Source organism: Crocodylus porosus, unplaced genomic scaffold, assembly GCF_001723895.1.
Source record: "Crocodylus porosus isolate Cpor-Errol unplaced genomic scaffold, CroPor_comp1, whole genome shotgun sequence".
In the NCBI taxonomy this organism is placed as follows: domain Eukaryota; kingdom Metazoa; phylum Chordata; order Crocodylia; family Crocodylidae; genus Crocodylus; species Crocodylus porosus.
In genome coordinates this window covers 96,920,762-96,944,698 of record NW_017728906.1, presented here as the reverse complement: position 1 = coordinate 96,944,698, position 23,937 = coordinate 96,920,762, and the positions used below count along the sequence as shown (strand labels likewise).

At 40.9% G+C, this 23,937-nt stretch overlaps 1 protein-coding gene across 1 annotated transcript in view; it reads left to right on the top strand.

Annotated features, from left to right (window-relative positions):
• The window catches only part of MYO16 (myosin XVI), a 484,140-nt gene that overhangs the window by 318,021 nt on the left and 142,182 nt on the right, over nt 1–23,937 (top strand). Inside the window, exons 21-22 of the mRNA XM_019529669.1 lie at nt 4,188–4,340; nt 8,688–8,888. Of these exons, the coding sequence (XP_019385214.1) occupies nt 4,188–4,340; nt 8,688–8,888 (354 nt within the window). The remainder of the gene's footprint in view (nt 1–4,187; nt 4,341–8,687; nt 8,889–23,937) is intronic.

Below are 23,937 nucleotides of genomic sequence, written 5' to 3'. Positions count from 1 at the left end.
ATTGTGACTGCTACTTACTAGGAGATGAGGTTTACAATTAAAGTAAAAGGTATCAGAATTAAGATCAGGGTTGGGTATGCTGCATTACTTATTTAGCTTCAATGGGCCTTCATTTTACACTATGTAAAATTTAATTAAGTATCTTTTAATAACAAGCCAGGTCTTTTTTCTTTTTTTTTCTGGCATGAAAGTAGCCCAAAAGTTTATAAACTGGAATAATAATGTCCAGAGTTTCTAGTAGAAAACTAATGCACCATAGTTTCAAGATTCGATGTCATGTGATATAATACTGCCAGAAGACACAGGCTTAACAGCATTACTGCTCAGTAGGTGCATCTACATGTGCTATTAATTCAAAGTAAGCTTACTGCACAGTAAAAAAACTTGTAAATACTTGTAAAAATGTACAGTAAAAATGCTTTCTTCCCCTGGGAGCTGCCTGCTGCCAGTGCACTCTTTGAGCTTGGAGCCTGGCTGGGACAATGTCCCCCTGCCCTGCCAGCAGGCAGCTTCTAACCCTAGCAAAGATTGTGGACCTGGGGTTGGGAGCTGCCTGCTGCCAGGGCAGAAGGATGTTGTACCAGCCTGGGCTCCACACTCAGATCCCACCCCAGCAGCAGGCAGCTCCCAAGGGAGGGAGTTCTCCCGCCCCCTGCTGCCTTGGCTGACCAGAAGCAAATTTGCTTCCAGCCAGCCATCTACACATGGGCTATTGTGCAGTCACTACCTAGCAAATTAACCTCACAGTTGATTAATTGACTGTGTGGAAAGTATCTGCATGTTTAGATGGTGATACTTTACTGACCGGTCGATTAGTCAACTGCACAGTAAAGTGTCTCGTGTTGACACACCAAATAAAGATTACAGTTCCAATTCAAAACTAATAAAATCATGGAGTAGTTTCCTCTATAGAACCGTGTTAATGCCCTTTTAGCTTATGGTTATGTCAGCCTCTTTGCCTGTAGTGATGATCTGGCAATAATAATCTTGGATTTGGGGTTAAACAGAATTGAATCTTTCTCTCAGTTGTTATAGCTTCTGTCCTCCTAAGTTCCATTACATTTTCATTTGTCCTCCTTTAAATATTTGTGGAATTCCCTTTGGCTTTGGCAGTGTTTAATATTAGTGAATTTGTGAAGTATGACTTTTATTATGCAACACCAAATGTTCCAGTCAAGGTCAAGGCTTCTTTGTGTTAGGAGCTTCACAAATACTTAAGCAGACAGATTCCTTGAGCAGAAGAGCACATGATGCAATTGAAGCGAAGGCACAGAAAATGAAGGTTACAAACAATAGAAAGGTAGTCAATAAGGTTTACTCATTCATTTATTCTAAAGATTTTTTTCCCAGTTTTCGCTTTTTACAATGCTCCTAAGAAGTCTGAGGGGTATCAGGAGGATCAGGTGGTATGCTCCAAAATGTCACCTGCATGAAAGCAGATAAATAGGATTTATGCAGAGGTTGGGGAGGGTGAGATGCTAATGTATACTATGAGACTAAGAGAAATGGACTACAGTGCAGTCTTTCTCTGGAATATATGAATCCAAGGAGTAGATTAGAATAACAATAATGGATGGTTGCTCTTGGACCATATCTCTAAGCTTCAGGGTGCAAAGGAGTGGGAAGTGGGAGTTGCAGGTTGAAATCCCCTCTGGGTGAACAGAGGGACCTTAACTTGGATCTCACACTCCTTGAGCAAGTGCCTTTACTATTGGGCTACAAGTGGGAGCATCTGGGTCTTCCTCCATTGTTCAAGACCTATAGGTTATGGTTTTTTGGCAAATAAAATTTATGGACTTATCCAAGTTTATGGGAATACTTAATCAATTCTGTTTCACCATAGCTGTCCAGCCAGCACATACTCAGCATGCCTAACCTGGAGTTGTGTGCATGACCCTTAGGCACATAACTTAAAATATGAGTTACCCCATAGTAACTGGTAAGTACAATGTGATGTAGGAAAGAGGGTGGCCAGGACAAGAGGGGAAGGAGCCAAGATATTTCAGTGGAAAGGGTGATTATCTGGATCATAGTTGGAAATAGCTTCTTAATCCCTTTGGAATAAGTAGAAGATGATCATCTCTTCCACAATCTCAGGTTTACTTAACCACTTCTTTCCAAATCAGACTTGGCAGTACAGCTTTATCATTTAGGCCTTTAGCACACAGCTTGATAGATCGGGTGACATGACAGCCATAAAATGTATTCAGCCTGCTGTGCTTACATTTGCAGAGAAGATTGATCTCATTGCATGTCCAAACATGTGAAAGAGATTGTCAGGGGGTGTTACATCTGTATTACCAAGGTTAATTGACAGTCATTAAGTTTTCTTCTTGCACTCTCCCAGGTTTCTGGCACTGTGTTGTTCTGTACAATGTGAAAAACAAGAATTTAGGAAGCTATAATTACTATTACTTACTTAATTGTCCTTGGAGGTCTGTGTATCCATTTTCTACCTACTACATTAGTCTGGATATGGGTGGCACTTGTGGAGTGGTACTGTTTATTTAGATATGCTTGTAGAAATATTTTATTTTATTCTGTATTGATGTAACACATTTAAAAAGATTGGGTTAGCAGAATTTGTTTCGTATAATTGAATTTTAGCCTTGAGTTTTTATTTTTAAACTTGTAGATTATCTTCTTTCCTGTCCCCTTTTTAACTGGCATATTAGGATGGGACAGGTCACAGCCTCCTGGCCCCAAAGGAGATATTAGAAGCCAGTTTTGTTTAAAGCAGCCTCTGAGCAGAATCAGCTAACAATTCAATATTTACTTTTTCTGCTCTTCTGATCTCTATCACTTGAATGCATCTCTAGTCATTTACGTTTGCTTTTTTGATATGTACCCAATTTAACTTGTTTCTTTTTTTATTTTTAAAGCAGAACCTGTTGGTTCTAGTCAGGTCTAAAGATCTGAATGGCACATGTTTACTTTTAATATTTATCACTCAGAAGAGACCTGTTGCAATGGAATGCTTCATTGATCAGTAGAATTCACAAATAGAGAGAGGTAGTTAGCCGTGTTAGACTGGTCAGGCAGAAAGCAGGGGAGGGTATCACCATAGGGTACTGTTGTACATTACCCTTGGACTATATTAAGAACTCTTAATATGGAAGTGTTCACATGTCAGTGTGTGAAAAATAGTTCATTATTGACCACAAGATGAATATGATCCTTCAATGTGATGCTGCAGCTAATAAAGCAACCAAAATGCTGGCTTGCATCCATAGATGCTTCTCAGGCAAATCCCAGGACATCATTCTCCCCTTGTACTCAGCCTTGGTGAAGCTGTAGCTGGAGTACTGCATCCAGTTTTGTGCTCCACAATTCAAAAAGGGTGTGGAGAAGCTTGAGAGAGTCCAGAGAAGAGCCACATGCATGATCAGAGGTCAGGAAAACAGACCTTACGACGACAGGCCATGGGGCTCTTTAGCCTGGAAAAGTGCAGGCTCAGGGGTGATCTGATGGCCACCTATAAGTTTATCAGGGGTGACCACCGGTACCTGGGGGAACATTTGTTCACCAGAGCGCCCCAAAAGATAACGAGGTCGAATGGTTATGAACTACTGCAAGACCATTTCAGGCTGGACATAAGGAAGATTATCTTTATTGTCCAAGCCCCCAAGGTCTGGAATAGCCTGCCATCGGAGGTGGTTCAAGCACCTACAAGAGCAAACTGGATGCTTATCTTGCTGGGATCCTATGACCCCAGTTGACTTCCTGCCCTTTGGGTGGAGGGCTGGAGTCCATCTTCCAAGGTCCCTTCCAGCCCTAGTGTCTATGAAATCTATGAATTTGTAGCAAGTTTAGGACACTAATCCAACAATAAGATTTTTTTTAAAGACTTGAGCTTGTCTAGTTTTGTAAAAAGTAAACAGCAATAGGCTATGATAAGCACCAGAGCCACTTCAATCAATGGGATTATTCCAAATCTACATAGGTATATCTTAGAGCACTGGTAGTATTAGGTAGAACTCACAAGGATCAGTATAAATTATGCCTTCACCTCAATTTAGAACTAATATTTGTTACAGTATAAATTTTCCCAAGGCCTTTCTCTGATTTACTGAAAGATCACATGTTGTAGAGAAACATTTCATAAAATTGATATTTGTCATAGAGTGTTGTACTGATGAATTATCCTGCAAATTTCTGCTACTCATTTTTTCTCCATTTTACAATAGCTGTGTGTCAACATGACCAATGAGAAGATACACCAGTATATCAATGATGTACTTTTTCTACAAGAGCAAGCAGAATGTGTACAAGAGGGAGTTACTATGGAAACCACGTACTCTCCTGCTAACCACACAGCAGCCTTGGATTTTTTCTTTCAGGTAGTTTTCAAGTCCATTTATATACCATGGAAATTTATAACATTTTACAAAATCCAGGAAGAGACTTTGGCATTTCCATGTTGAGTGGGGAGCTACCTATAACTAGTCTGTAAATAGTAGGGCTGTGCAAAACAGCACTATTTCATTTCTACTTCCATTTTGCCAGGACAGTATTTCATTTCAAGTTTCGTTTAATTTTGAAGCACTGTTCCATTTCATTTTGTTGAAACTGTTTTGCTGTGTTGATGCTGTTTCGACATTTCGCCCATAGGCTATAATGGGGAAGCACAAAACTGCCTAAAACTTTCTCATTTTTACCAGCGACCATGAAAACTTGGGAAAAAAACTTTCAAGGAGATAGATGCAGGGATTTCTGGGAAACTGCACCTCAAAGTCCTGAAAGCAAAACTCATGTCAGTTGTAAGTGTGAAGGCACACGGGGGTGAAAACAGCAGGCATTGTAGCCCCTGTTGAGGCCATGAAGCGTGGTAGATTTCAAGGAGATAGGTGTAGGCATTTCTGGGAAACTGCACCTCAAGCTGCTGACAAGCAAAAATCAGGATGTGTGACTGTGTGTGTGTGTTAAGGTGTGCCCTCACTGGTGTTGGGGCCTCTACATGACATGGTAGTGTGCCCCAATGAGGCCTCCTCTTCCCCTATAGCCTCAGTATGGTCCACTACTTTAAATAACAACAGGTAAACTAATAACTTAGTGAGCAGCAGTACAGTAGCACCAGCAGCATCTTAGGCAGCCAAAGTGTGACAGAGCTCTTCTTTCCTCTCCTGCAGGAGCTTCTTCTCCAGCATGTGTGTTAAGGTACACCCTCACTGTGTCCTTCCACCCTCTTCCCCATCCCTCTCCTTAATTTCTGTTTCCCTGCAGGGAAGCCCAGCTTCAGCTTCGAAACTCAAAATGTTTTGAAACTTTGGAAACATTTCAACTTCTCTTGTTTCATTTCAAGGCTATTTTGAAGACCTTCGTTTCAAAGACCTTCGTTTCATTTCAACTTCACTGTTTTGAGCTCAAAAATGTGTTAAAACATCATCAAAATGAAACAGCTGGTGAAATTTCACACAGCCCTAGTAAATAGCACTAAGTACAATAGGAGTCTGAACTCATGCCCAGAGATTAGGTCCAGGAATCAGAGCTTGTAGACAAGCACCTCTGTCTACTCAGCATGTAGGGTCCAAACATGATGTGAGTGAGTGAGCAGAACTCACTGGTTTGCTTTAAGATGTTAATGTCTACCTGTTATATAACTTAGTGGTAAGAGCACTTACCCAGATATTAGGCAACCTGGATTCTAGGTCTTGCTCTTTCTTGTGGGACTGTGTCAAATCCCCATTTCACTTCTACCAGGAGAGTGCTCTAGCCATCAGTTGTAGAGGCTCTTCCTACTCTTTTGTTGAAGCTAAGACATTTTACAGATAGCAAACTAAGATTCATAAGGCAAGAAAGAGAAAACAGAGAGGAAAATTGACCCTTATGATCAGCTGGGATCCTAATTTTCTCTGATAAAAATAAAATCCCCAATTTTAAGATTAAATAAAGTAACCCCAAATCCACATTTTTCCATGATTAAAATGAAACACCACTATACACACACACACACACACACACATACACACACACACACACACACACACTTATGCACTCACGCAGACACATATATATATATATGCACACACACCCATATATTAGTGGCATTTAATTTTAATCATGGAAAAATGTAGATTTGGGGTTACTTTTTTTTAATCCAGAAATTGGGGATTTTCTTTTTAATCAGAGAAAACCAGTATCCCTGATGAACAAATCACTTGACTGGAATGGAGGAACCTCAGGTCTTAGGTTCCAGGATTACTTATGCTTTTTATGTCATGATCAATTACTTTAAATGCATATTCAGTGTTGGAAGCAGAGACATCCCTTCCAACTGAGCGTCCTAACTGTTGGCCTACAGTTATGCTCTCTCTTCCTTTTCCTGGCCCTATGCATTTTGTATTGTTTACTATACCATGGTACAGTTTCAGCAGAAAAGTTGGAGATTGCCCTCATCTAGACTGTTTTGAAGCCCTCTTCTGAAAGGGCAGTCTTCAGAGGACTAAGATATCCCCCTCAGACTGAAGAGACTTAGAGCTATGGTCTCTTATTTCTGGGTGAGTGCTTTAACCATTAGACACTACATAAAAGATGGACTTCTCCTCCATCCAAACTCTAAAAATGAAATTGCTGCAACTGCAGTTTATGAGATGCCCAGTCTCATTACATGATAGGTATACTCTGAGCACAACTACTTGCCTGAGTCTGTCGGGAGATATAGGACCTGCCCCACTGAAGGTACATACAGAAGTTACATTTATGTATAAATGCTAGGGCTGTGTGAAACAGCACCATTCATTTCAACTTCCATTTCACCATTTCAAAGGGGCAGTGCTTCATTTCATCATTTCATTTTGTTTCAAATCACTGTTCTGTTTCATTTTGTCGAAACTGCTTCCCTGTTTCGATGTGTTTCGATGTTTTGCCCATAGGCTATAATGGGGAACAATGACAGTGCCTAAAACTTTGTCTTACCTTGCCTGATTTGGATGAAAATTGCAAGGATGATAGACCCTTCTGAGGGCATGATGCCTGCCAAGTTTCAAGGAGATAGGCATCCAGGCTTCTGGGAAGCTGCACCTCAAACTGTTCAAAGCAAAACTCCTGACACTTGCCAGCAGCAGCAGCCTCCTCTCATCCGGCACGCAGATCTGGGGGTCTGTACCCCCAGAAAAGCTGCTGATCTGTGCTGGACTCCTTCTGGGTATGTGAAACCCCAGATCTGTGTGCCGGATGAGAGGACGCTGCCACTGCCACCTGGGACCAGCCCTGAACACAGCCCGCACCGAATGCCAGGGAAGATTTATGCTGCTGCTGGTCCCAGGTGGCAGCGGCAGCCTCCTCTCATCTGGCATGTAGATCTGGAGGTCTGTACCCCCAGGAGGGCTGCTGGGCTGTGCCAGACTCCCCCAGGGGTGCGAACCCCCAGATTTGCATGCTGGATGAGAGGAGGCTGCCACTGCCACCTGAGACTGGCGCTGAAGCCAAGTAAGCCCATTTCAAGTGCCTTTGTTCTGTTTCAAAGGTGTTTTGAAGCCTTTTGTTTCATTTCAATTTCACTGTTTTGATCGCAACCCATACTGAAACAGCTTTGAAATGAAACACCAGGCGAAATTTTCACACTGTCCTAATAAATTTTCAATTATACAGATGTGCAGCGGGTTTAAATCATCCAAAAAATGGTGTACCCAATCTCAGTTAGTTCACCTGAAGATGTGAACTAACTCAAATTGAGCCCAAATTAACTCAACCTTGTACACACCTTTATGCATTCACAGTGCAGCAGTGGGGCTGGGAAAGCCCAGCCACTGGCACCAGTCCCAGGGCTGCACTGTTCCCACCCCTTAACTCTGATTGGCTATTTTTAGGCTCCCAGACCTCCTCCCCTGACTAAGCTACCTTCCCCCTACAGACCCACCAATCCCTGCGGTCCTGTTAACCCCACACAATCCTGGCTATGATCCTGCCCAATCCCACACCAGAGTTACTTACACCAATTTCCTTGCATGGCTCCTGTCACTGACAAATAGTGGTATGCATCTCTCCTGATCTACATTCACATGGCTTAAAGGGTATTCACCCTTCATATCTGGATCTCGTGGTAGCTTAGGCAGGGGCCCCTATGTTCTTAGGCTGGAGAAGTTCTAGGCAACTGCAGAAGTGCAGAAAACGTTCAGATTGAACAGGAAAAAATTTTAGATATCTACCTAGGGGTTTAGTAGGGATTCTGGACTCCTATATTGGATTTAGGCATCTAAATTCTATCTAGGTCTGTTTTGGATGTATAAGTCCTCTTCTGGATATGACCCAGATGATGTTAGGCTAATAAAAATGCAGGGCATTATTTTCTGGTTTAAGTATTTATAGGAAAGGTAGTGGTTGTAAATAGACCCAAAGAGAGAGATTTCCCTAATCATCCTGTAGACCAGCAGTATCCATAGCAGTTCAGCACAGGAGAGGGTGTATCAGGGATTCTCTGCTTATATTGGTCCACCAACCTTCTGTTGTGGCATAGGGGTTTCTTTTATCTGGTCTTGTTTCTTGAGTGCAGTCCTTTTCATTTTTCTTACAAATTAGCAAAAATCCCATTTTGCGGGGGGATATCAAATGTCGGTCTTTGCATTTCCTCTAGAAGCTGATATTCTGTTCTAAATTTGGATCCATACTTATAACCAAAAGGAAGATAGGTACCTGTACAGGGAAGAACTGATATTCTGCCACTAATGACTAAACATGTTTCATTTTAGAAGCCATCTGGTTTTCTGTCAATGCTGGATGAAGAAAGCCAATCCATTTGGTCCATGGAACAGAGTCTTTCTAAACGCCTTCAGTCTTACTTGGAAACTTCAGACACCAATGCTGTATATTCCTCCACAAAAGATGGAAATGGCAATCTTGCACCAAAGGATCAAGGCTCCAACTTCACCATTATGCATTATGCTGGCAGGGTAAGTTAGGTGAGAGTGGATGAGTGATTAGTTGATTAAACGAAAAAGAAATTAAGAACAATAATGGTTCCTCATTAGCAACTTCAGCTGCTAATGTGAAGAGCTGAGTTCATTCTAAACAACTGAAGTTCCAATAATATATTTCTAGGTAAAAATGCCATGTCTATAAAGCAATAGCTTCCATATAAATGACATAGATTATACCTTTTATTTTTTTATTGAATATTAATAAACCACAAAACAGGGTGATGATGAGCAGGATCAGGATGAGAATTTCTTGGCTTGGGAATATTTGTACTCTTCTGTGTTGCATAGAGATGGTTGAAAAATAGGACTTTTTGAGAAAATTTTCATTAAAAAGTTTTCCTATTTTTTTTACTTAGAATAAAATTATTAGGAAAATTTAAGAAATTAATGGCTAACTGTAATTTGCCTCATCAAATACTCTTTCTCCCTTACTACTTTGCTATTTTTTGCCATTCCATTCTGTTACCAGATTTGCCTATCACCTTGGGGCGTACTCATTTATTAGGGGCATGTTTCTAGGCTCTTTGTAATTCTATTAATGTGTTGCTTGTGTTACTTGTGTTTCTATATGGAGCTGTATCTCTCCCTTCTGCAAGTCCTCACCTCCAATGAAGCTATCTTGTAGGACTCAGTTTCAATGGGGCTGCATTCTTCCTGTCACCAAATCAGTCAAATACATACATACACAGATTAACGCAACATGCCTGATCCAGCGGGGTTGATCAGCATATACAGGCTGACACCCTCATATGCCAAGAATCAGTTCATCAGAGCAACAATAAACTACAGTCAGACACAAGCACACAGGTAAACAGAATATGTCTTAATCCAGCTGGGTGTCCAGCTGACACCCTCATGGGCCAGCATTCAATTTATTAGGGCATGTCTGAGCCAAACTGGGTCAATCAGCCTATACAAGTTAATCCACTTATGTATCTCAAACTCAGCACATCCTAATCTTTGCCCTAATTGTCCTAGTAATGGTAGCCTCTTGATGAGTGGATCCCACAGTATTTTGGGGCTTCGCAGGGATCTTTGACTTGGGTAAAAGAAGTGTTGCTGCAGATCAAGTGGGGAAGGGGAAGCAAAGAAGAAAAAATCCACGCAGTCACCACCAGTTTGACTATAAAAGTTATTATTGTTAAGTATATGAAATTTATGATGATACTAGTAATAATAGACATGCAAGGAAAAACAAACAAAAACAATTACAATATTACCCTGGTTTAATTGAGTATTTGAGGAAACCTAGCTCAAGCTTAACTAATAAAATTCAGGTTCAGAAAGCTATGCCTAGGAAGAAGGAGAGAGAGAGACAGCTGGTATCTCACCGTTCCAAGGCACTTGAGTGGTTTGTTGACAGGAAAAGTTCCTAGCACGATGGTTGAAGGTTAAACAGGCGATGGAAAGAGACAATCTGTTTCTCCCAACTTCCTGAGAACAACAGCTGATGGTGTCACAGAGATTTCTCCCTCTTGAAGTATACTGTTTGCTGCTTTACAGCTTTCTTATACCTTTAGAGGCTTATACCTATAGCCTCTTCAAAGCATTCTTTTAATTGTGTAAATCAAGAGGGTCCCAAGCCATAATTGCAAGGGGAAATTCTGTTATAATAGTTTCAATTTAAATGAATTACCTTTTTCAGTGACAAGGGGTTATCTGGTTTGGAACATCTCAAGAAACTGATTAACAACCAGGAAAAACATAAAGGTTTAAGGAATAACCAGACATCTAGGAACCAGCTTGAAATTTTTATGAATATAGAAGATAAACTGGAAGGGATACCACATTGTTTCTTCTCAGATAGTGTAGCTGTGCTTGCACTGTGACGTCAGCATCAGTGTTTTGTATTTTACCTGTTGTGAATAAGCCTCAGCTTAGCATGACTTTCAGATCTTACTGTAATCTTTTAACATACTTAAGGGGATTGATTACTTGGAGTGTTCATAAACTTTGTGGGGAGGATTTCCACTAGTCATCCCAGGAAAAGTATGAGCGTTTGTGGTCAAGGCTCCAACGGGCTGGACGTTGTGATGAACCCTTAACCATTGTTCAAATGTTGTCCATGCCCCCTCTAACTTGGTCTCCTGCCTCAGCATTCCTTAACCCGCCAACTGAGTTTTAGTCAAACAGGTTTAAATAGGCCTCCCATAGTGGGACTCGGGAATGTACAGCCTGAGATGCCTATTAAACTTTTCTTCTGCTTAGTTCTGGTTAGGTGAGGTATGGGGTGGGAGGGAAAAAAGTCCTTTGTAAGTCCAGCAAGCTGGGTGCCAGTGTTCCCTCAGGAACACAGAGCTGACAGGTAATGCTTCCTGCATCCTGCTTTTCCCATTAAGGTACTCTGTGTCTTTCTCCAAAACAAAAATATATATTTTTAAAGATGCCTGTTGAAGAGTGAAACGGTCACTTTATTAATCCCTTTTGGTTAATCTGGGAAATAGATGTCTCTGGATTTATTTTAGTGTGCTTCTATTTCTTAGTGCTCTAAATGTAGTAAATTACAATTACAGTTGGTAGACTAAGTTCTACAGTCATTACTTAGTCAAAAGTCTGCTGAAATTATGTAAAAACGGAATAATTAGTGCACGATTTTATGCACAAATTTGATTAAATTGTTTTATTTAAAGCAAAATAATATATATCTACATGAACATTTTATGCCCACTAATCCTGCAAATCATCTATTTACAGAACCCCCATAACAACTTTGTAGTATGCAACAAGTTAAGGCTCTCTGTTTAAAGATAGCTGTGCACCTGTACTATTGCTATTGCATGTGTGGGATGTATGTGGAAATATAGTGAGTGTACATATATAGTGTGTGTGTGTTTACGTACATATACACAAACACATATACACAGAGAGAGTGAGAGAGTGTATAATGTATATCTGTATTAATAGTAAATGATTTTATACAACATCTAATCTGCTTTTTCCATCTTAATTTCAGAATGTGATGTATACCTTCCTGTTTGCAACTTTTGTAATGGGACTAGTGAAAGTAACAGGTGGTTTTATATTCCTCTTTAGATAGAAAGGAAATGTGACATTGATAAAAACAGTTTGACCAGTGATGATGCCTGTTGGATGAAAACAGGTCAGAGCCTCACTGGTCAGAATATTTGGACAATTGTCTCATTGGACTTTGTCTTAGATTATTGGAATATTGGATTATTAAATTTTGGCTAATGGGAAAATTTTGTCACGTTACATTATATTGTACACATTCTAAAAGAAATGAAGCTTTTCATCTACAGTCTATAACACAGCCCTTTAAAAAGAAATATGATAGCCTCTCTGCTCTTCTCCATGCTAAGTAGTTACAGCAACATTCTTTTACCATGATATTCAGTGTAACAACACCCTTAGGCTTGGAGAGTTGTATTGTAGAAATAGAGATTTAGATTCACCAGAATTTTACTGAAATATTTACTCTGAAACAGCAGAGACTGACACTGATTCTAATGATAAGGACACTCACCTAGGAGACCCAAGCTTCAGTCCCTCATCCACACAATATTCAAGCATTTCATATAAAGTGGAAAGCTTGGACAGGAGAGTTCAAAATACTTGGCAGCCTTGTAGTAAGTAGTAGCCCTTGAGAGTTAGGAGAGTTGGATTTTAGACCTGGCTCTAAAACAGGAGGAAAAGAAACTTGAACTTGGTCTAACCCCTAGGAAGTCTTGGGAAAAGGGAAACACCATATCTTTATTCTTCCTGACTTCTCTGCAGGATTAAGTATACTCAAAATCCATCTACCAGACTGGTCTCTACAGGCAAGACAAGGAGAGAAGTGCCTTATTTGTGAATTCAGCTAAGCTTTACATTTAGGCGTGAAATTGGCCCAGTATTTACATTTAGGCACTTCTGTCATGCCCAGTCATGGAAATTTAGCCACTAAGTGGACTTGACTACTGGAAACTTAGGTTCTTACAGGTATTAGGAATCTGAATAGGAGTTTTGCAATATCATTAGCACCTAGATATTAGATGTAGTGATTTTACATTTTGGTAGTGATTTTATTAAAATTATTTATGATATTTCCATTACGTAAACTTTTAGCAAATCATATTTTTAATACATCAGGTGTTTTGGCAATTGAAAATAATAATTTCTTATGAAAAGTAACAGTATAATTTCATAGTCATTTTATTGTCTTATTTCAATTAGCCTGAAGTATGTAACATGTAAAGAAAACTATCACTGACATTAGTTTGGAGATCCCAAATTTAAAAAATGAGGACTTGGTGATAGCCTGGTAAGAATCCAGAGTCTCTGTTGAGACAATACGTATCTCCAAGGATCCTGGTTTTGTAATCTAAAATTCACATTTTTCCATGATTCAAATGAAATGGCATTTCATTTTCATTTTAATCATGGAAAAATGTGGATTTGGGGTTACTTTTTGTTATCTGAAAATTGGGGATTTTTTTTTTTATCAGAGAAAACCAGGATCCCTGCTTATCACAGTTCAGGTGTAAATGATTTCTTGTTTTGCAGTTTCATGTTCAAGTTGGTTTTTAAAGTTTTGTTGTTTAAGAACAGCTTCTCTGAGGTCAGTGATGGGATTCAAGTGGTCTGTCACAGACTTTTGTGTCTTCCTCAAATTGACGTCAGATCAATATCCATTCATTCTTTCACATAGGCATCGTTCTGTCTGTCCAGTGTAGAGAGTAGAAGCACACTAAGCAGGTAATGGCATGTATGGCATTTGTAGAGAAGCAGATGAATGAACCCCCGGTATTATAATCCATATTGTTTGGTCTAGTGATTACGTGTCTCTGTGTTGATGAGGGGATCTAGAGCCAGATGTGGTGCTTTAGTGAGACTATGAGGTAGTCTTAGTGGAGAGACCATGTTTGATATGGCTCAAACCGATTTATGCAATGTCTTTCCCAGACCCCTTGTTGGTTTAAAATAAATCCAGCATGCTCTTGGACTGGGTGGGACTCACTGCTTCACAGCAGGGCTGGCCCTTCCCCTCTGCTCTCTAGCCAGAGCAGGGGCAGGGTGTGGGCAGACACTGGCCAGCCATAGCCCCTGAGGTAAATTTCTCCCTCCGTCCCCTCTTCTCCCCCACCTCCATCCTGCCCTCTGCTGGCAAACCCTGGGGACCACAGCTGCTGTTTGCCAGCCCCAGCCATACCTCCATAGCTTACCTGTAAACAGGCAGGGACAGAGTTAATCGCTTCCTCTGTCCCTGGACCCCTCTCTCCCCTGGAACTGCCAGGGCTCTGGCTGCAGTCTCTGTGGTTTGGCTTGTCTGCATGTCCCAGAGCTGGGGAAAGAGGCAAGCAGATCAGTGTGCAGATCCAAGCCCTGCATTTTCAGAGCTAAGATTTGCAGGACCAGACTGAGAGGTGGGAAGTTTTGGTAAAGACCTGACAATCATCAGTGATCACACATGCTGGAGATGTAAAGGGAAGGTGAAAACAGTCTCACCAAAGAATGCAGACAGCTACATTTACATTATAAAGCAAAACATATAAACAAAGCCTTTCTGCATATCTGACTGTAAGAAGACACTCTGCCCTTAGGACTAGTAAAACTAACTCTTGTCTTTCTGGTTTACATTTTAAATTAGGCTAAGCTGTGTATGCTGTTTTACTGGGATGTATCTTAGCTTAGGTATGATTCTTGGTAGTTCCCTGTTGTATGCTTTGAAAATTGCTGTGTTCAATACCTTGCTTCAGAGAGAGGACTTTTTCCCCACACTGGCATATTCTGTCTGCTAGCCATGGCTGGTGCCTGGCCACACCCCCTCTGCTCCACCAGGAAAGGATGAGACCCTTGGACGGCGTCTTGCTTCCCTCCCCTTGTCACTGCACTGGCACCCATATACCATAGGACTTTACATGAATTAGATTACTGAACTGTCAGTTCACTGATGAAAGTAGTTTTTGAGCAGGAAGAATGGTATTCCACCAGTGTACCTTTTCCAGGGCTCAAAATACCTCTTTTATCCTAACTGTGGTTTTTAAAGTACCAATAAGGTAATATAACATATCATGCTTATAGATTGCTGTGGGTTATATCATTTATTAGATCAACTGCATCGTTGTGATAGACATAGACAAGCTTTCAAATGCAATGCATTCTTCTTCAGGTCTGAGGGAAAAGCAGGCAAAATGGAAGATTTAAAAACATCTCTCAGGTCTGTGAAGCTAGAGAAGAGAGAAATTTTCGGGAGTAGCAGACAAGCAAATCATAGAAGAAAGAATAGCTTGCTTAGTGGAGGATCAAACCCTTTAAAAAAGAAAGGGGTCATTATTATCTGTAGCATGAATAAAGGTTATCTGGAGTCACTTAGATTATAATACGCCACAAAGTTAATATTAGTGTTCAATCTTTGGTTCTAAATATTCAACCATCTTTTGTTTCCAGACTTACCTTTTGAATATATTATTTAAATTATCCTTAAACACAAGGCTAGTGAGGTCAGAAAGTGATTAGTTGTTCTGTGAAAAGTGTTCCTTACACATGTTTGTGTGTCTTTCTTTTTAAAATTTTTCCTGTGATCATTCAGGTTGGTGTGTAGCATTAGTCTAGTTTCACCCATGTAGCTTCCATGAGGGCATTTGGTCCCCTGAATAAGATATACTACATTTTGGCTTGAGCGTGTATAGGCTCATTGTTGGGGTGTGTTGATTGTTGTAGCAGTGGAGATACACTGTCAGGTTTTGTATCTATTGTTGAAGCAAGGCTTTGTCCCATTTGATGTCTCTTGAACAGTGTAAAGTTTTCTTCTGATGTTGAGCTGGGCAAGGTTAGGGGGTTGTTTAAAACCCAGGAGCAAAAGGGCTGTGAATATTCTTTCAAGGTCTGATATTTATCAAGTATAGTCTGTAATTGTTTGATGGTTCTTTTGAATGGTCATAAGTGAGGGTTCTTTGTTACTGTAGCAAATTACTGCAGAGTATTTGGGTGTCTCCTTCAAAGACGTGATCTATTTTTCTGCTGCAGTGTCCATACGTTGTAAAAGCACATTTCAGGTCAGAAATGTGGGTGTCCTATGTATTCTCTTCAGAGCAGATGTGGTGACTTTAGATTGTATTTTTGTTGTGGTTGGGATGATTACTAGTTTTTTCAATGTATCATTTTTATATTATCTGAATAGTCAAACCTTTAACCAGCAAAGGCAGTCAGCATTCTCCTAATTCTTGAGCAATTCTTTTTGCATGTTGTTCCTGTTACTTAAAAAACTTGTTACCATAAATTAAGTTCCATACTGCCTAAATGTGGAAGCACATTAACAAATCAGATAGAACCCTTAATACTGTATGCATCGCTACTGTTTTGACCAATGGTGCTATAATAAACCAATCAGACTGGATGACCAACTTCTTTACGCTTTAAAGCTATGCACATAATGCCTTTTAAGTGCAGATCAATGTCTGTTCAATTTCCCAGCTATGCATGTGTCAAAAATACCAATCTCAGTTGTCAACTCACCTTCACCAATGGGAGCTTTCTGTGAGAGAACTTACAGTTTGGCAGACTCTGAAAATGAACTTTTAAATATAAAGACAAAGGAGTTGAATTAATCAATAGGGAAGCTTTCATTTTCTTTATTTTATCCCCAGGCTGAATCCCCAGACATAACAATCAAATCAGTGTAGTCTAGGCTGTGCCAAGCCACTAAAGGTTATTTGACCATAATGTTCTCTTTCACATACAAAAGTTAGTTGTGTGATTTTTATCAGACCAGATTTTGGAGGTTCATTTACTGGTCTTCCTGTAAAATGGAAGAGAGGGGGGTTCAAACCTCCTTAAATAAATATTATTTCCAGTTGCATTTACTTTTTGATGGTCTATTACTTCTACCAGAGTCTTAGAATAAATCTTCATGAGAATATATGAGTAATGGTCACATAACAAGGTTTTGTTCTTAAAATAAAACTAAACTGATTAATAGGTTCAAGCTTTTAAGTGATATTGCTGGTTCATCAAAAGCTGAATAGCTTCTGTTAATCTACATACCTTTGTCCCCTAGCAGAAAAGTAATAAACTGTGGCTGCTGGTCCAGTGTGCCAGTATCTTCACTGAGTAGATTCATTATTATTTTTTTAATTAAATATACTGAAAAAAATGTTCTTACCAATAATTTAATTAAAATGTTTGTTTTTACAATGAATTAAGGTATGTGTCTAAATCTCAATCACCTTGTATGTATGGCTGCTGAAAATTCTACAAACACTGAATATTAAATAATATGAAATAATTATATGAACTATAGGTAACATGTCACAATAGTATAATGCTATCAGATCAATAGACCATACATTCCATTACAACATAATATAACACAACACAAATATATATTTATTGATACCATTTTAGTATTAGGCATTATTTTTGAAAAAAAAATGAGCTAGATCTAAGTTCAGATTGTGATACTTCTCATCCTGTTTCAAGAGTTTCATGGTTAGATTCATTAGAGGCCAAAATCATGGGTACAGAAGTATATATTCCCTAAAATTTTAGTGAGCGAGTTAGATTTCATATTCATTTTTGCACCAATCACTAATTCTGTTGCACTAAAGTAAGGAAAACTTTTACGTTTAACCTGTTTATAGAAAATAAGAAAAAATCCTCCCCTCTGTATATAATGCATTTTTCAAACCAAAATTAAATTCCACTTTTGTTGTCTGTTTTGTTGTTATTGAAGTAATATGTAATACAGTATTGTACATATTTCATTGCTAATTTTACAGTATATTGTGTAAATCCTAAAGGTTTCAACTACAATCTCATTCTCATTGGAATATGTGTCATACAATTATGTAGTAATAAATAATCCTTTCTTCAAGGAACAAGAATTTAAGCCAATATGCACTAAATTAATTTAATTAATAAGAGGGAAATGTGAAAGTTAGGCAGATGTTAAGATAACAGGGCCATACAATTACAGAAGCTAACTATGTGTACGTTTTCATTATGAATCATTTACAGTTATTTTTAAAAATAAATATCAATGATCCTTAAATATCAGCCCACCTAGCTGCTGCTTAATATTTTCTTGTAAGCATTGCAGCAGAGGTTGAGGAAGAAAGAGAGAAGAAGTGATGGGAATGAGCTTAAATTAGGGTTGCTTTCTCATGCGTAGAGTGTGGCATGGAAGAAAGTGCACAAGAAGTGTGAGAGAAGTGGAGAAATTAACATTCAGGAGTGGCATTAGTGACAGTGTGAAAGGTTGAATTTACAAGGCTGGCAACCTGAAGAGCATCTTTTTGTTACTTGTGGATTGAGACAGTAAATTTCATCTCTGCTCAATAATGTTTCAGGTGTCTTCAAGCAATGTCTTAACTGACCAATTCTACAGGAGAGGTATAAGGGAGAAAAATAATTCCTTCATAACAGGTTTTATATTAGCTATTTTGTGTTTTCTATCAGATATTTGAGATGTATAAAAATAGTTATAGCATACCTCAGGTTCCCTGTGTCTTTTTACTTCAGTGTAGACACTTATTCACAATTTATTCCCTCCTTATGCTATATTTACCTACTGTAACCACTGATAGTAGCTCTTTTTTAGCTAAAATAGTTAAAGCCTAAGACACTCAATCAAGAATCGGTGTTATGGATTTTGTAGAATAAGTTCTGTTAATTATCTTTTATGGAAAGTAAGGTAGAACATTTACTTTAAGTGCACTAAAGTACTTAATAGTGTACTTAAATTATCCTAAGAGTTTACTATGTTGCATGTTCATAATAGATGCCATTAGAAAATTGCATAGTATTGCATCTGTCATGGAAAAAAAAATCTATTCAATTGTCATACTTTTTTCTGACAGATGTCATATGCAGTAATTGTCAAATGATGTAATTAATGTAACATATTATATGGATTCAAGTAATTTAATCTTTTTTCCTGTGTAATTGTCAAATGGCCTTACTGAAACAGTTTAATGCTGATTAGTATTACTAATCTTAACTATATGTTTACAGCCATAATGCATTATTAAAAGTGCTTAGGCAAAGGCTAAAATTTTCAAAAGTGCCTAAAGGAGATAGGGAGTAGATTCAATAAAGGCCTAGAGCAGGACTTATACAGAATCCAGGTGCCAGAGTCCAAAATACCAACCTATGAAGGCCCTTGCTTAGCTGCTCCCTAACTCTTGAGAAGGCTAAAAATCGCCTCTGTTTGGCTTTAAATTTATGTGCCTAGAGTTCTACTTCTGCACTTGACCACAGCTGCCCCCACCTGAATAGCTCAGCACTTATGTCATGCCTCAGGCCAATCAGCATCCAAGAGCAGGCTTTTCTCTGCCCAAGTCCCCTAATGGATCAGATTCAATAGTCATTTTTAGAGCGGACCCAATACACACTGTCAAGGTCAGGCTCCCCAAATAATGCAGTGGAAGATTTCAATTGTTGGATATTATAATCTCAGATATAATAATCTAGTGGTTAGGTATTTGCCCAGGAGCTGAAAGGTCTGGTTTCAGTTATCTTCTCAGCCCCACAGAAGTCAAACATTTCCTGCCTTTTCACAGAAGACTACATTAACCACTGAGTTATTCTAGCTTGAAGGTGGGTAGGGTACATTTTCCATTCTTCCCTTTGAAGCTATGCCATTATGCAGCAATGAATTAAAATTTCAATGTGGCTGGAGAACGAGTGTAGAAAGAGCATTGCTTTGAAATAATCTAGCTAGAGCACTCATCTGTAAGAGGGGAGTCCCAGGTCCTTATCTTTCCTGCTAGGACTGTTTTTGTCAGTGGCATTAAACAGCCATTCCATGACATATAAGAATCTTAAATATTTTTCTACACAGTGGCACAGCTTCATCAGGAGGAATTGAGAGTTTCTCCAACCTTTATATCATGGCAGATAGAACACTTTTGACAGGTAGGAGATGTGCACCCTCATCAGCCTCATTTCAGCTAAAGAAGAAAAATACACCTAGGTCTCCCACTTCCTGGGGGAGTCTAGAATCTAGCTGCTGTCTCTGCTCTGCACATTCCAATGTACAGAAATCCAAGTTAGCTTCTGTACCTGTAATATCTGGAGGCTTGTGGTGTGGAGCAACTCTTTATTACATACATAAACTTACATGCAACTATGTACAGTAAGAGGTAACAGTGCCTAATCTGTTCCTGTTTTGCCACCTGAAGTGCCTGCTGGCCTCATCAGACTGTCTTCTGGGAAGTCACACTTCAAGGACACTCTGTGTATCCAGGGGGACTTACTCTATGTCAGAGTACTGGTAGCAATATAGCGATAGCAGCACTTTATATGACAGAGCTGTCTATATGACAGAGTAAATTAGCTAACATACCACTGCCAGCTGCTGCAGCCAGATCACTTCTGGTATCTGAGCCATCTTGGCTGTCCCTTCACTACACTGAAGTTTGCTCATTGCCAGCTGCTAAGTGTGACCCTCTTTTAGTGGCTGAAGGAATGGTTGTAAGCACTTGATTTCAGGTTCTATGAATTTCAAGTAAAGGGCATGAATCTGGTACCTTGGCACAAAGACACAACCTTGGGTTCAGCAAAGTTTAAGTGGCAGCTCCTTGCTCATGTACTAGCTGTTTTGGATCTTTCTGAACCACCTAATTCTCCAGGCATTAGATAGGGAGTGTAGGCTCCCAATGAGGTTCTACAGGCATTCTGCTCCATGAGTAGGGTGCCTAAGAGCTAGGCACATCTGTGCTTCATTTGTTGGCATTGTTTATTTGCCATCATCTTTAGAGTTGTAAGTATTAAGGTCATGTTTGAAACTGAGATTTTAGGTCTTGAGTGATTTACACAAGATTTTTTTGCTTGTTTGTACTGAATATATATTTTTATATGGGCCTTGGTTCCAGCCTTATTCATGATGTAGCATCTAATCATAATCTTTTTTAACATTCCTATACACTTGTAATGTCTTACAGCAATGCAGAATTATGTCTGGAAATTTTAATACACATATATATGTTAAGAATTTACTACCAATGCTAATACTACCACTTTGGACTCAATTTACTCACCGGCAAAGAGAGAGAGGCTTCAGGATAGACTCACTCATAAATAAGGGAAGTTAGTGTTTGCATTACTGTCTCCTGCACTATGATGTGCTAGCATGCAAGGTTCTTGGGTACATGTGATATCTTTTATCAGACCAACTAAATAGTTGAAAAATAATTTTTGCAAGCTGTCAGGAACAATCACCCTTTTTCAGGCACTGAGAGACTCTGCTGCTGTTATGAGTTCACCAAGGTAGAAAAGAAGGTAAATGCAAATAAGTGGAAGTTTGGAAGACAATGGGTAGAGATCGGAGGGGAGGGTGGAGGGAGGGAAATGCATGTGGTCAGCTTGGGGCAGGTGACCTGTTGTGTCAGATGTCAGGCAGGTTGTAATGTGGCATAAATTTAATGTCTATATTAAGTCCATGATTTTTTGTATCCAGTAGATTTATGAAGTGAAGCTCATAGGCTCATCTTTGAGAGGTGTTTTGTAAGTTCCTTTGAGAATTAGAACTGAAAGATCCGAGAGGGAGTGATTGTGTTGTGAGAAGTGGGCAGCCACAGGCAGTTGGATATTTTTGTTTTTGATGGATTTTTAGTGTCCTTTCTCTCTGGTACACAGTTGTTATTTGGTTCCTCCTACATATTTTCCACCAGGACATTTTCCATCAGGGCAGCCTGCCTCCCCCACCCTCTTCTCAGGGCAGGACAGACCAGGCTGCTGGCAACACCTGCACACTTGTAATGTCTTCCATGGCTCCAAACCCCACTCTTTTGCTCCTCTCTTTTGTAGACCAAAAGCTCTGCAGCCCATGGCATGGCACCCAGGTTTGGGGCACATGGGGCTCCCAGACAACTGAGGCAAGGGGCTGCCAATACCCCCACCCTACACACAGGGAGCCTGTCCAGACAAGCACCCTGGAGCCAGGACCCTCTCTGAACCACTGCTGCATCCCAAGCATGCCCCTCCCATGCGTGGCCTGCAAGATGCACGATGAGCTGTTTGTGCAGGTTGAGGGGTGCCCAAGCCACTATCCCCTGCTGTGGCTGATCCTCCTGGTGCCCCAGGCATACTTGCATATCTGGTTTGGGACCCTGTACTACAACAGTGTGGGCAGCAAGCTTGAGATACCCCATAACCTCCACTGCCACCTGGAGGGCTACCTGTCACAGTGTTACACGTCGCTGTCACCAGTTGCGAAGGAGGACATCACTGCTGGCATTGATGCCTTCCTTGGCATGTGAGAGGCCTGTGTCCACCCAGCTGTGGGGACCCGGGCTGCTCAATAAAATTCTGAAGTGTGTCTTTCCTGTTTGCGTGCTGTGGGAGGGGAAACCGAGGGCCAGGGGACTGCAGGTGGGCCAGACAGGGAGTGGGGGCAGGGGCAGAACTGGGAGGGCCCTTCCCCTTCCCCAGTGCAGGACTTACCATGTGTCCAGGGCTGGCAGCTTGGCATGGGCCTCTGCATCGGTGACAGTGTCTGGCTACGTCCAGTAATTGTCAAATGTAATTAATGTAAGATATTATATGGCCCACAGTGTAATTAATGTAACATATTATCTATGGCCCACAGTGTGCAGCAGGCTGGCACCTGGCCAGGGTGCCCTCCAGGGAGGAGCTGGTACTGGCTGGCCACTCCTCATGCTGGTGTCTGGGGCTGCGCCAAGGGTGGGGCAGTCACTGAGTCAGTCTCTCCAATTGTCAGTGGATGCAGCAGCAAGGCAGGAGGATAGGGCAGGGTGTTGAAGGCCTGAGGTCACCTCCTTCGGTCATGTGTCACCGGAGGCGTCAGGGCAGGGCAGGGGCTTGGGCAGGCAACTCCTGCTGGTGGCACTTGCAGGGGTGTGGCCTGGCTCCCAGGGCACCAAAATTCTGGTCAGCTCCCACATAAAGAGCATGGACTTTTGGGCATGACCAGACCAACGATTGAAACTGGTCACAGCCATCCACTGTGCCCACAAGACTTTGACGTTTATATGCCGTGCTGACTGAGAGTGCCCTCGCTCCTGCATCTTGCCTGACAGGGCCTCATAAATGTGGGCCTTTGAGCTTCCACCCTGTGAACTGCTTCTGCACATTGGCATGGCCCCAGAGCACCACAAAATCACCCACCTTCTCCTGGGTCCAGTTGGGGGCCCTGGTAGTTGGCATGGGCATGCACATGCGAGTGGGGCCGGAGCTTGACAGGGAGGAGGACGACAACATGGTTGTCCTGCACCAGCTCTCCGGGCCTCTGCATGGCTATCCCTGCCAGCAGTGCCCAGAGCAGAGGCGTGGCCAAGGACTAGAAGCCATGCTATGGAGGCACTTCACCACAATTCCTGCAAGCACAGGAGACAGCTGGGAGTGAGCAGCAACAGGGAGCAGGTGCTGGCTTTATTGTCAGAGACAGCCAGGCAGCAGCGCTGCGGGGATCTCTGGGCTGGGCAAGGGGTGCAGCAAGCTGTAGCCCTTTACAACACTTACCTGTGGCCAAGCAGCAGCTCTGGAAGGGGACAGGCCAGGCAGAGACAGCTTGCCTCTCCAGGAGGGCACACAGGGCCTGCTGGGCTCCTGCACAGATGAGTAAGCCTTGTCCAGGTTCTTGGTATGTGTGTCCCAAGGCACAAAATGTCTTCTGGCTTTTATAGGCTGTAGCTGGGGGGTGCCAGAGAACTGCCCAACCCTGGGGGATTAGAGGTGGCTAGCAAGGAGTTAGTGCTGGGTCACATCTACATGTGCACTAATGTGCTTTAACTAATCATACTTAAATCATACATTTGCAGGTAATACATTTTGGCACAATTAGCCTATATTTCCCATTTTAATGCTCATGAAGGATGTGACTGTGCAGATGCACACCTTTAATGAGCATTAAACTACGCTAATGCACATGAACACACCTCATGTAGACGCACCAAAAGGGAACAAATACATTTATGGACGATAGATCTATCTATTGATGGCTATTGAACAGAACAGTAGGAGATGTTTCCTCTGGCATCTCTAAACTAAAATGGTGGATGCCAGGAAGGGTATTAAACAGGGGATAAATTCCCTTTATAGCATCCACCCCTGCCACTGTCAG